The following is a 13327-nucleotide window of genomic DNA, read 5'->3' on the forward strand; positions in this document are numbered from 1 at the left end:
ACCCAAACAGGAAAGCAGAAAAACAATCCAAAACTTAGGCTGCATCTGGAGAATGACCTGACTATAGGCCTTTTCTACTGCTCTAAATTTCTTACAATAATGTATGTATTTAAGTAATATAGTTTTAATCATCTTACTATGTTATTTTCCCTCTGGCTATGTGACAGGAGATTAAAGGAGGTCATAATTATCCCTTGTATTGCTTGGCAAGCTAACAGTCAGCGTGACCTGCGATGTGGAAGGTAGCCTTTAGTGTGCTCCAGCCACAGCTTTGAAACTGTTGCCATTTCTGATACAGCAAGCTCAATACAGAGGAACATTCTGAAATCACATCACCTGCTTCTATTTATCTGTACTGTGACCTTCAAAGGACATACAGTCACTTGCATGTAATTTGTTCTACAGGCCTTGGTGGATTACCCAGGTTGATTTATGGACAGGTGGCTTCATGGGATGCACAGGCTCTTCCAAAGAAAACAAAAAGCCAAACCCAAACCTCCCCCCAAGTCTCCACCAACAAAACCCACCCCACAAAGTTTTTTGTCATTTGATCAGGGTTTCCTCCTCCAGATAAGCGGGATTTCTGAAGCTCCAAACCTACATCATGGAAAGCCAAGCAATCACAAGGCAAGCTCAGGGTGGTGGCTGAATAATAAATACAATCTAGGCTAATACAGCAGGCCACAAGAATAAGGGAATGAAAAAACTTACTTAATATGGCATTTACTTACTCATGCAGAATAGTAAAAAAAATGTTTCAGAGGTCCCTAGGTGTTATGTTGCAAACACACCTTGAACTAGGAAACTGTTGTAACATCCGGATGCTTAGAAAGATGTACAAGCTGCAGCCAGGAGAAAACACCATGCCAGTCGTTTTCAAAAGGGTGTTTCCATAAATTACTTTATTTCTCATTAAATGAGCACAGAGTCATTACCATATTAATAACAGATATGTTTATTATTACATATCCATCAGTGCGGCTTTCAATACCACTTGAAACATGCAAATCGTCCTAAGGACGAATCAGTTTTCCAGTGCTTCTTATTTAATACACAACTGCAAAGCCATTATAAATTACTGAGGAGGTATTTGGTTAAGAAATAAAATAAAATAAAACCATACTGCCCATACCATGAATGTATTCCTGCTACAAAGCAAGAGTCTGACAGCATTCACTGAAATTCCTGAATTACCCAGAGCGTTTTGTGTTACATGCTTTCCTGTTATTTTTCCCTGCATTGCCTACACATCTCTTGGCTTAAACCCAAATCAGTCTTTCTTTGTAAGAGGAATTTTCATTCAAAGATTGTACTTAATTTAGAAAATGCATCTACAATACGTAAACCAATTAAAATTCAGTAAAAACCATGGATATGCAATAGTTTTTTAGACTTTTCCTTTGTTTAGATTTCTACATTTATTGACATGGCAATAATACAATTATCTCAAGGCACTAAAAGGACAATGTAAAACCCAGTAAAAGTGTTCTCACAATAATTTACAGTTCAAACAGTGCATATATTGCATAATGTTTGTTAATGTACGTTATCACTTAAAATTGTAAGGCAATACATTACACAGTTACAGAAATGATGTACCCCAAAATATGCTTCCAAACTCGGTGGTTCTTTTTACTGTTAGTTTCTAATGCCTCTAATAGAACAATAATTCAGTATGGCTTGGCAAAAATGCATAGATTAAAGGCAATTACTTGTTTTCCCCCCTTTACAAACCTGCTGAAATCAGTATTTTGTAAAGCATAATGCAAAATATTTAACACTTTGATCCATTCCATAGTAGGTGGTTAGCAATAAGGCTGTTAAGAACTCTGCAGTGAAGGCACTGAAGTTCAAGTGATAAGGCTTCATTTTTAAGCTAGTTCTGCAGTCTTCAAGAGCACAACTTTGAGTCTTGAAAGCAATTGCAGTCCTTCTCACTGAGATACCTTTCTCCTCTACTCCATTTTGTATGCTCATCTTGACATAAATAGCCCCTTCACAGGGTGAATAGTCCTTTTCTTTCACTGATGCGAAGAAAGTTGGCTGCATTCATCACAATTGACAGGCTTTTTTAAAAAAAATCCAAAAAGGCAGCACCTTTTTTTATACACCTAGCTAAGCTTTATTTGCTTTAACTTGCATTACATAGTAATAATTAATCTAATCTACCTTTAGGCAAACCCGCAATTAAACACCCTCAGCGTGCTTTTGTGCCAAAGCAAGGAGGAGACAATAATAGCAATCTTAACCCTGAAGCCTGTGATAGTTATGTTGAAAGGAACAACAGCCCGTCTGCACTGCCCTGTGTGGTTAAAAAAAGCCCTGTTTCTCAGACTGCATCCCATGATTTCCCAATAAGCACTGTACATGTGGTTAGCTGGAATAAAGAAGAAAAGAGACAATTAATTACAAGTAGCAAAAAATTAGCTTCATAGCACCAGTGCATGTTTGCCAAGAGCTCCAGTGAAGGAAATATTTTACATTAACAAAGTACTCTTTCAATTGACATAGTATAATGCTAAGATCATACCTACACAATCTTCCACAAACTGTTCTTAGTTTCAATGAATATGAAATAAACACAGAGGTCACACAGATGACAATATTACTGCAGCTTTACAAGTGAACAATTCAGCTAAACAATCATGAGTGTATTCATGGCAAAAGCAAAGTGACCCTCTTCCACTTGCAGGACAAGAAAAGGCTCTACAGGGCTAAAAGCACACACACATGCAGTTGCCAGAGCTCATTTGATGCACAGGAGTTTTGCTTGTTCAGATTTGGGTTTTTTTAAGCATGCATTAACTCGATCAGGTGCCAAAGTCCAAATATATGAAAACAGAATGTGCCAACTGTGCTGATACAATGGTATAAATTAGCACACTGTAAACTACAAAGTGTAGTTTCAGGTCTAGAAGCAGTACTGCAAATGCTAACAAGTTCATCATGAAGTTCTGATTCATATTTCTTAGCAATAAGTTATTAAAATCGGGAATAGAACTTAAGATAAACTTTTATGTGAGTATCCTTTTAATGGCCTGATACACCTCTCCATGAAGTCAATGAAATGCTGCCTACTGACTGCAAAGAAAGGTGGATCACACCCAAAATGAAGTATACTAAAATGTCTCAAAGCATGTGTCAAGGTCTGCATCCGTTCGACAAAACAGTTAATGCCTGCTTACGTGGTACGCCTCCATCACAAAGATCAAGTTCTGCTATACTGTTTGACAAGAGAACAATTTTCAGGTATTTAGTAAAAGCTAAACACGTATAGCCCATAAAAATGATCACTGCTACTCTTACTCCCACATCTGCAGGGTGCAGTGCACTGAGTTCAGAGAAGCCTTCTCCTGAAAGGAAAAGGGCCCACTGTTCTACATGTCACCTTCCTAACCCAGGGGAGCATCCTCCTACTTACCTGTCCTTAGTTCTAGCAATCACTGCACTTCTTAGCAGGCTGATTCAATCACTAGCTTAGAAAAGTAAGTTTACTTTTTTTCAGACAGTCAGGAAACTGAATTATGGACCTTCGTGGAAGGGTCCAAAAGAGATAATTTCAAGCACTGACCAAGGATCAGTGGCTGCAACTCTAAATATCTAAATGTGAAATAGAGGTATGCACTATCGTTACAAAGTAAACTCTATACAGATAAGGTTTGGCCTGGGGGAGGGAAGAGTCTTGCGTACACAGTAAACAGAGGATGAATTCTAAAAATGTATAATCATGACTACATCTTCCAAGAGTTGTTTCAGATTATTCCCATTAATGCAGCTTCAAGATGCACATAAATGGTGTAGTAAAATAATTCTTTCCAACCCCACTGGCTGGTTGTTTGGTTTGAGGGTGTTGGTTGTTTTGTTGGGTTTTACTGTCCAAGAATGCTGCCTCATCAAAAGATTTTCAGTTAATTTGAAGTCTTTTTTGTCATGTTGACAATCATTATTTAAGTGTCTCATTTTAATAACTTTATATTTTAATGAATTCAACATTATAAGTTCTGTTTGTTTCCCAGAATTGACAATGGGACAGTGATTCAGTATCAAAATCATTCCACCTAATCCTTTTAAGTACCATTGTAATATGCTGCTTCTTTCAGTCTTAGATGGTCCAAGATGCACTGAAAAATCTTACTAATCAGTAACACAGCTCTTTAATCAGTCATAAGTACTTCTGTTATCTTTATCTGCCTGTTTAAAAAGTTTGCCTTTAATAACTGCTTTCTATAATCCTGAGTATTGTTGAAATAAATGTTGAAATAAATGTATGATACATAAAACTACAGTGTTTTTCTCAACCACAGAACAGGAGTACTTCAACAGTCCTCTTGCAAATAAAGATGATGTTAAACAACAGCTATTAATGATGCAGATTTTAAAATCAACAGGTGTCATTTATATGTGGTGTATATATATAGGTGGTGTCCCTCAGGGATTGGTGTTGGGATCAGTCTTGTTCAACATCTTTGTTGGTGACATGGACAGTGGGATTGAGTGCGCCCTCAGCAAGTTTGCCAATGACACCAAGCTGTGTGGTTCGGTTGATACGCTGGAGGGAAGGGATGCCATCCAGAGGGACCTTGACACACTTGTGAGGTGGGCTGATGCCAACCTGATGAAGTTTAACCATGCCAAGTGCAAGGTCCTACACCTGGGTCTGAGCAATCCCAGGCACAGCTACAGGTTGGGCAGAGAAGAGATTCAGAGCAGCCATGCGGAGAAGGACTTGGGGGTGTTGGTCAATGAGAAAATGAACATGAGCTGGCAGTGTGTGCTCGCAGCCCAGAAAGCCAACCTTATCCTGAGCTGTATCAAGAGGAGCGTGACCAGCAGGTCGAAGGAGGTGATCCTGCCCCTCTACTCTGCTCTCGTGAGACCTCACTTGGAGTATTGTGTGCAGTTCTGGTGTCCTCAACATAAAAAGGACATGGAGCTGTTGGAACAAGTCCAGAGGAGGGCCACGAGGATGATCAGGGGACTGGAGCACCTCCCGTATGAAGACAGGCTGAGAAAGTTGGGGCTGTTCAGCCTGGAGAAGAGAAGGCTGCGTGGAGACCTCATAGCAGCCTTCCAGTATCTGAAGGGGGCCTACAAGGATGCTGGGGAGGGACTCTTCATCAGGGACTGTAGTGACAGGACAAGGCGTAATGGGTTAAAATTTAAACAGGGGAAGTTTAGATTGGATATAAGGAAGTTCTTCACTGTAAGGGTGGTGAGGCACTGGTGGGTTGCCCAGGGAAGTTTGTGAATGCTCCATCCCTGGCGGTGTTCAAGGCTAGGCTGGACGAAGCCTTGGGTGGCATGGTTTAGTGTGAGGTGTCCCTGCCCATGGCAGGGGGGTTGGAACTAGATGATCTTAAGGTCCTTTCCAACCCTAACTATTCTATGATTCTATATCCAAAATACCTGGCTAAAGCCTATGAAGGGGTGTAATATATTTCAGTACATCTTTGAAAACTGAGGACTGAAAGAAAAGTAAGTTTGGAAACACTGCGAAGTTTTTGGAAGTTGGGAGAAATGAGCAGCTTGTAGACAAGACAATTTAACAAGACTCTGTTGTACAAGTACACACCAGGTAAATACATAACAAACATGACTGAACCCCCTGAAATTAGCAATTACCAATTTATCTGTATTTGGTACATACTAAAGATGCTACTATTTAGTAAGTAAACTCTGATTTTACAGTCATTCTTTTTAACCCCAGTTTATCACTGTGTGCTTTTCCACCCCACTCACCCGTTTTCAACTGCTTTTACAGTGAAGACTGTAAGGAAAAACTTCCCTCTACCCAGGAAATCTCCCCACAGATCAAGTGTTTCTGTGTTTCACAACTTTGGCTTTGCCAGTGTCAAAAAATGTCAAATCACATAATGATTCAGTTATGTTCCTACTATTTGAACTATAACTGGCAAACTGAGACTTTGTTCCATATTTGTGAACATGGCTTCTCCTCCAAAATACTCCAGCACAGCTACATGTTCTTACCTGCTCGTCACAGATTTCTTTTTATGTCCTTCTCCTCATGCTGTTGCACTGGTTATTACCTCTAGCACAATACTGCTCACAACATCACTGTTTTTTTATATTGTCAGCTTTGTATTTGAGGCCTAAATTAATCTTCCTGGATGAGATTATCTTGAGGGCCTTCACTGAGCATGTCAGTATCTCAAAACTATGGTCACTTACGTTTCAGTGTTAATTATGGGGACAAGAAAATCAGCACTCTTTGTATCTTTCAGATTTTTTTTCCTACTCTCCTCTGCAGGAGGATGCTTCATGATACATCCAGTTCATCTTTACATGCAAATGCTTGCTTTCATTGCACTTGATATAAGGAATGTTTGCCGGACATTTATTTTGGTAGCCCTGCCAATCTAGGAAGACTCTTTCCCTTCTGAAACATGAAGTGTCTACTTTGTACTGTTGTCTCAATTGTTTATTCTGGAGGAGAAGAACACGCATACTGTATGAGGAAGCTAATGCAAGCTAAAATTCAGCTTCCACTAACCTAGCATTAAAAGCTGTATTTTAAATTTTGCCCTGGTTAATGCACAGAGTCACAAGTAGCTTACAAAACAACTGCTGGGATGAGAGAAAGCAGGGAGTGACTAAGCAGGGAGAAAGAATGGAATTAAGCTGCCTCACACCAAAATAAATGGTCTAACAATAGACAGAGACTCTGTAAGTTTTTCATTTCAACCCCATCTGCAGATTTCCAGCTTACACAAATTCTATGAGTCAATCCATGAATGACTATGTAGATCATTCATTGCTGGTACCTCTACTGAGCCTCGCCTTTAAACAGAAAACAATGCAACCAGCCTCCTTCACATGCATTTGCAGGCCAGACACCTTTCCAGAATCAAAGAAATCTAGGGTACCTTTCCAGAATCAAAGAACTGATATAGTTACGACAATCTATGAGGATTTGAGCAGACATTTAGATCAGCAATTCAACAGTCGTAACTATGGAATTATTTCACAACTTCACATTAAATAGGATTGACAGACATATTTTTAGCAGCTTTTGTAGCTTCTCTCTCACCTATTTTTTCCAGAAGTATTTTTAACAACTTTTCGGAATGACTGATTTGCTGAGGATCTTGTAGACATAGTTCTAGGAGAAGCACGAACAAAAGTAGACGGTGGTGTCTTAGGGATCTTCTTTACTAAATGAGTCACCCACTTCTTCTGTTCATCTTGACAGGATGCCAGTAACAGCAGGTCTCTTGCTGAAGTTACATCATAACTCACTGTAAGTAAACGGAGGAAGACAAATCCATGAAGACTAGGACTCATTATCAAAATAAGAAATATGACCTGCCAGGTGTGCCACTGGAAAGAACAACAGCACCTTTATACATACTTGTTTTGGATTTCTTTATTCATTTCCATTTTGTTTTCAACAAACAGCAGGGGAAATCATGTATATAGTTTCCTTCAATATTTGTCACTCTGCATTAATATTCTAGAGTCTAACACTGATATTCAAGAAATGAGAAAACTTACACTAATTGTAGTCTTAATACGCTGAAAAGTTGTGTGGGTGCCTTAGCGTGAGTTCCAGAGTAGAAACTTAGAGGCTCCACTTCAGAGGACCACAGAGGAAACCTTTACTTCAATCTGTGAAGTGCCTGAGCTACTACTCTTCAGGGTGTTGACACAGCTTGGTGATGTGGCCACTGCATTGTCCCTTGTGTGGGCCATGCGTAAGTACCGAGAGAATGGTCTGGGGACCAAGGAGCTGCCCCATACTTGGGCACAAATGTCTGGAAGCCCTTGTGCTCTCAGGGCCCTCAGCAGAGCCCCGTCACTCACACCATCAATGGCCTCCCAACAGAGGCTTCCCACAGATGCCCGTTCATATGCACTGTTAACACTCATATTTTAATAGCACCTTTCACATCTAAAATTGTACAACTAAGGAGTAGAAAACATTTAAACTCAAGTGTTTTTATCTGCCTCCAGTAGTTTAGTAGGTTTACTAAACTATGCAGAGAATAGAGAACTCAAAAACCCATGAGTATATAGTACCTTGTATTACTATATACCTTACTCATACCTTTGCATGGTGCAATTAATTCCTCTTTTTTATCCAAGTGGTCTCTGTGGCACTTTACGTGGCATCTTCGACATTCTAGGGCAGGAGGGGGTTTAAAGACATGCCAAAGCGGTTTGGCACAGGCCTCACAGTTGGCTGGGAAGTGGTATAACGTTGGAATAAATTCATGGCCTTTGTGATTCAGAAAATTTGTCTTCTCTGCCGGCTGTACTGGTTCTACCTCCAACTCCTTCCTGCATTCCCCCTCATTAGCATAGAGAATCTGAAAGAGAAGACTGCTGTGTTACTGTTGAAGCTCCATGTATTTTTATACACTTTTCAAAGAAGCTGCCAAACTTTTTCAAGAGGGGTAAATAGAAATGAGAGTACTCTTCTTATTACCTGGAATATTTTAGGAATTTCTTCAGTTTCAGCTCTATACACATCTCCTTGAGTTACAGGCCGGACGTGGAACAGCTTACTAGATTAAAGAAACATGATTCAGAAAATGATGAAAGGCTAGCTGTGCTTTTAAAACAGTTATCAAAGTGCTTTTTAGTTCTTATAGACCTTGTTTATGTAAGCATTATGATAGACTTCCAGCTGTAATGTGATTTTAAACTAATTCATAAACGATATAGATCTTGTCTTCCCAAGTAAGACCAAAATATTTCATAGCATGGAAAGAGGGTTATCTTACATCACGGCAAATTTACATGTGAAAAAGACTTTCAAATTCTTCCTCAGAACACTGGGAAGTCTCATTATTGTTAGAAGAGCCTACTGATAACCCTGTGTGATAACTATATGAAGTCTAGTACTACTCAATAATTTATTTGTTTTTACTGAATCATGTTATCAGTTAATAAATAATCAATGCCAGAGCACCACAAAAAGGTGATCTGGGGCATCAGCTGTTGAAAATGCTATAAAACTTAGAACAAACATCATTTTATACTGGGTCAAGACTAAGTCCTTCTATCCCAACATCCTGTTTTCAACAGTTGTCATAAAAGATATTTATGAAAAGAGAGCAAGAAACAGCTCAGAGAAAATAACTCTTTTCCTGGTTACGAGCAATTGGCAGCTTAAGCATTTCCTGAATTAGAGATTCCTTCCAGACCACTGTATTCGTTAGTCACCGACAGATCTATTCATGAAGTTTAAAACCTTTTTTCAATTACTACTCTATAAGGTCCCAATAATGTCAATCAGCTGTTCAAACATCACAGTCATGTATCAGCGATGGGCTTCACTGATAACTGACACAGTTTTCCTCATGTATAACCAATGTAAGGGGATCACAATTCATTTATTTTGTCATTCTAAACCAAAACCATCTAGAAAAGCTAGAAATGCTTTGGGCTTGATCAACATTGATCCTTACTCAGGCAGCAAGAAAAAGGTATGAGGCAAGGGGATGAGACCTGAAATCAGCTGAAGCAACTGGAAACACCTGTCCTTACACTGAATCGTAACAAGAGATAGGTCCCTCACTGTCTCTGACCCTCCTCTGCCATAACGAGGTTTTCCTTTCTGTAAATTCAGACCAGTGACTACAAACAGTGCCACACTATCGTGCACTCAACTTTTTTCTATCTTTTAGCAACAGCAGGCCAAAGAAAAAGTAGTATCTTCTGTTAACAGCACCCAAAATACAGTTAAACAGATGTTTACGAAACAGTATGGGAAATTAAACATTATTTATGGAATTTTGATTCCAAGCTTCTAGATTTGTTATGAGTTACCTCGCATACAATGCACTTTAGCCAATTTGTATCCAAAACTAACAGTAACTTTACTTACTCTATATCTAGTACCATGGATGGATTAGACTGGTCCTTGTCCTTTTCATCGTTGTAGAACAGTATCTTTTTACTGCTCACCACAACATACTAGGGAAATAAAGGATAAAACCAAGTTAAAATCTCACTGTGAGTTTTAGAGCAGGAATGGACTACAGGCCCTACTTTCAAGAGAATTCCCAAATGCTGAGTATGCCTGCAGTGTCCATCCCCAAAACCCCAAAAAGCCCAAGGATGCTGTCTTAAACCTAAAGTACATAGACATTCTTCCAGAGCTGCTCACAAGCGTACAGAATTACAAACATTTGTTCATTGACAGGAAAAACAAAGCAAGATGCTCAGAACGTTTGTAACCAATATGCCAGTTAAGATCCACAACCTCTAACCTAAGCATTTCCCAGTGAGTTCAAGACTGTAGAATTCGCTACTCTCTGCTGCCAAGGTGAACAAATAGGTTATTTTCAGTAACAGGATTTTAAAGAAGCTTACTCAAAGGACAAATGTGATTTTTAATGGTTCCAAGATGACCACGGTGAAGCATTTCCTCACTCACCTGTTGTAAATTTGCACAGTGTTACTACTACAGATTTCACACTGAACTTGAATTTTCTTGTTGGCTTTCTTTTTTCTTCAGTAATGTAGACACACTAAATTACTCTAATTACTTTGTTTCTTAAATGTGAGCTGTAAAACCATTCACTGTATGCCTACAAAACTTCTCAAGGGAGTTGAGGAAGAAAAAAACCCCTCCATTTGTACCTGTTTCTTCCAGCCATGCCGCTTTATATTTCCTTTGTTTGGTATTGAAAGCCAACCTTCAAGTCTTGACTCTGTTGGGGTTTTTTTTAAAAAAGCATATTAAATAATGTCATATAATTATAATAACAAAGCATAACAGCACAAAAGCAAACTATTACTAGAAAGGAAGATGTACTACATGCAGCAATAGGCAACCACCTATTCAGCGAAGCAGAATAAAAAGCACAGCTAAATAAAATGAAGATATAAGCATTTACTTCATGCTTCATCGCAAGCTAACGTATGATGATACAGTTACTGCAAAATAAAGTGAAGCTGTTTTCCTTGATGCCAAAAGCTAACACCATATGTAAATAGTTTGCAAAGAGCCAAGCTGTAAAGACTTCGCTTCAAAAATATGTTACTGCTTAAAAGGAGGATGATTAAGAGATTTTCAATATAAACACAGTTTAACATTTGGAGAGGCTACATGAAAATACTCAGCAGGAAGATGCAACAAGTAAAACAAATCAGATCCACGTTTTCCAAGGGATACAAAAAAAAAGGAGAACGCACAAGAGCAAGCAAAGTTACACAGGTGTCCGTTACTCACAGAAGGTAAGCATAGGAGATAAATAAATAAGGAGTGCAGGAAGAATCAACTAGATATAAAGAATAAGAGACAAGTGTTTTACTCAAATTGTCAGTGGACAATTTTCCAAAGAGTAATGTAATAACGTATTTTCCTACCATAAAACTACTGAAATAATTTAACAATTATACAAAGAAGCATCAAAAGAAAACTAGCATTCTGCCTATTGCAACTCAGTATTTAAACACTCTCCAGCTAACTGATACTGGGGTTGGAGAGTTCTTTTAAATTATGAAGCCAGCTAATAGAAGTAAAAAGCTGTTGTGATTCCATGAATCTGAAATTACACAGTAAAGAGTCTCACAATTTTGTAAATGTGAGAATACAGTAACCAAATTTTCACTCCATAATTATAAAATTTCACAATTGAGGAAAAAACTCGTATATTTTTAAATGTTGTGTGATTCTGCGGATGCACCTTTACAATAAGCTGAACTGGCAACACTGAAAATTTCAAAAACATTAAGTTACAATTTCCCAAAACATCCTCCACAAATATGTATGTAAGAAGGAACTACTGATTCCTTCTGTTCTTCAGAGATAACTCCATGTGAGGTATATCTAAGCAAGCTCTGAAAATAACATCCAAATATATATTTAAGATATTGTCCATACACTTTGTTTTGTAAAATAATGAGACTAACAGCCTAGCCTTGTATAAGGCATTAAAATTAGGCATAAAACCCCCCTTCCAGCATTAGCCTGACAGGATACAATATTTAGAAGTGGACTACGCTTAAAAACAGAATAATTTCCTAACATTTCTCCACAGAAAGTAACTTCAAAATATTTAGGGATGGCTGAACTACTGAAATTCTCATTGGAAGAAAGGCATCTTAGTAGAACTCATTCCATTAAGAAAATTTCCTAGAAAAATGAAAGAAATTTGTTTCCCTGCCTCTCATATCTGCACAAGAACAGTGGGGAGTGGGAGTTTCATCCCCCAAGCCCTTCCCCAGTTTTTGATATTCAGTAGCTTTGGAAAAGGAAACCTATTTCCTTCATGGCATCACAAATGATGCTTACCCTATTTTTGAATATTTTGAATAGCTTTTACATCAAGAGAAGATTCTTCAATTTTTAGGAATTTTAGGAATATCCTAAAACTCAAGTCCTACATTGCAAAAGAACTGATTAATTGCTAATAAAAAATTGCTATGTAGTTCTAAAAAGGAACACAGTATGGACAACTGCAGTTCAAAAGGAATACAGAATGGATGATGGTGATTTGAAAGGAGTAAGTACACATCTGTCCAAACTGTGGAATATGAAAATCTGGAAAGATCCAATAATGGTAAACTTTAAAAGATGCACCAGGTACTATGTTGCTTATAGAGTCAGTGTGAGTTTTTCTAAGTTTACTTCTATTTCAGCACATTCTGATAGAAATGTCAAAGAAAGTAGAAAGTTGGTGAGCCATTACAAATGAATTGGTTGACATTCTTTTCTGCCTACTACAAATCTATTTTAGTAAGCAAATTTTATTTGCATGAGAGATGATTTCTGAGCTGTGAATAACATTCTGCAGTTGAAAATAACAATTTATGAATGTATCAAAGCTAACATCCGTCTGGAACCAAATGTACTCTTGAAAGGGTAGATAAGTCCTTCCCTTCCAAATTCATCACAAAGGTTTGTCTCAAGTAATATTTATAGTGTATTTTAATTTCCCTTGACAGAGTTAGCTAGCAAATCTACAAATGCTCATCTGGCCATTTCACAAATATTTAATCCAGAAGAATAATATTTATGAGTGTTCTGATTAAGTAATTAAGAAAATATGGGCTATCTAGACTATTATAAAAAGATTCTTCTACTCTTGTCTTTAAAAGTAGGCTCAAAACTATTGCTTGACAACATCCCTGTATTTTGGAAAGAATCCCAGAATAGATAGTTCATATTTTCCCAATCCAGCAAATCCAAGATAGACCTCAAAAATACCTGATAGCTAGCTGGACCTGAAAAGACTATGAAGAAAGGATTCCATAAAGGCTACAGATCTTAGAATTATCTCTGAATATATATAAAAATATGGATTTGCATTCTAAATATCTTCATGGCTACTATTTGTATTGCCAGGATTCACTG

The 13327-nt window shown here is 38.0% G+C and overlaps 1 protein-coding gene across 1 annotated transcript in view; it reads right to left on the reverse strand.

The window, feature by feature from the left end:
* Positions 1 to 888: 888 nt before the first annotated feature.
* ROCK1 (Rho associated coiled-coil containing protein kinase 1) overlaps positions 889 to 13327 on the reverse strand; it is an 84824-nt gene continuing 72385 nt past the window's right edge. The window contains exons 28-33 of the mRNA XM_080611684.1: positions 10609 to 10679; positions 9851 to 9939; positions 8447 to 8525; positions 8066 to 8327; positions 7049 to 7256; positions 889 to 2377 (exon numbers count right to left, since the gene is read on the reverse strand). Coding sequence (XP_080467810.1) covers positions 2374 to 2377; positions 7049 to 7256; positions 8066 to 8327; positions 8447 to 8525; positions 9851 to 9939; positions 10609 to 10679 — 713 coding nt within the window. The 3' untranslated portion in view covers positions 889 to 2373. The remainder of the gene's footprint in view (positions 2378 to 7048; positions 7257 to 8065; positions 8328 to 8446; positions 8526 to 9850; positions 9940 to 10608; positions 10680 to 13327) is intronic.

Source organism: Psittacula echo (genome assembly GCF_963264785.1).
Source record: "Psittacula echo genome assembly, chromosome: 2".
Lineage (NCBI taxonomy): Eukaryota > Metazoa > Chordata > Aves > Psittaciformes > Psittacidae > Psittacula > Psittacula echo.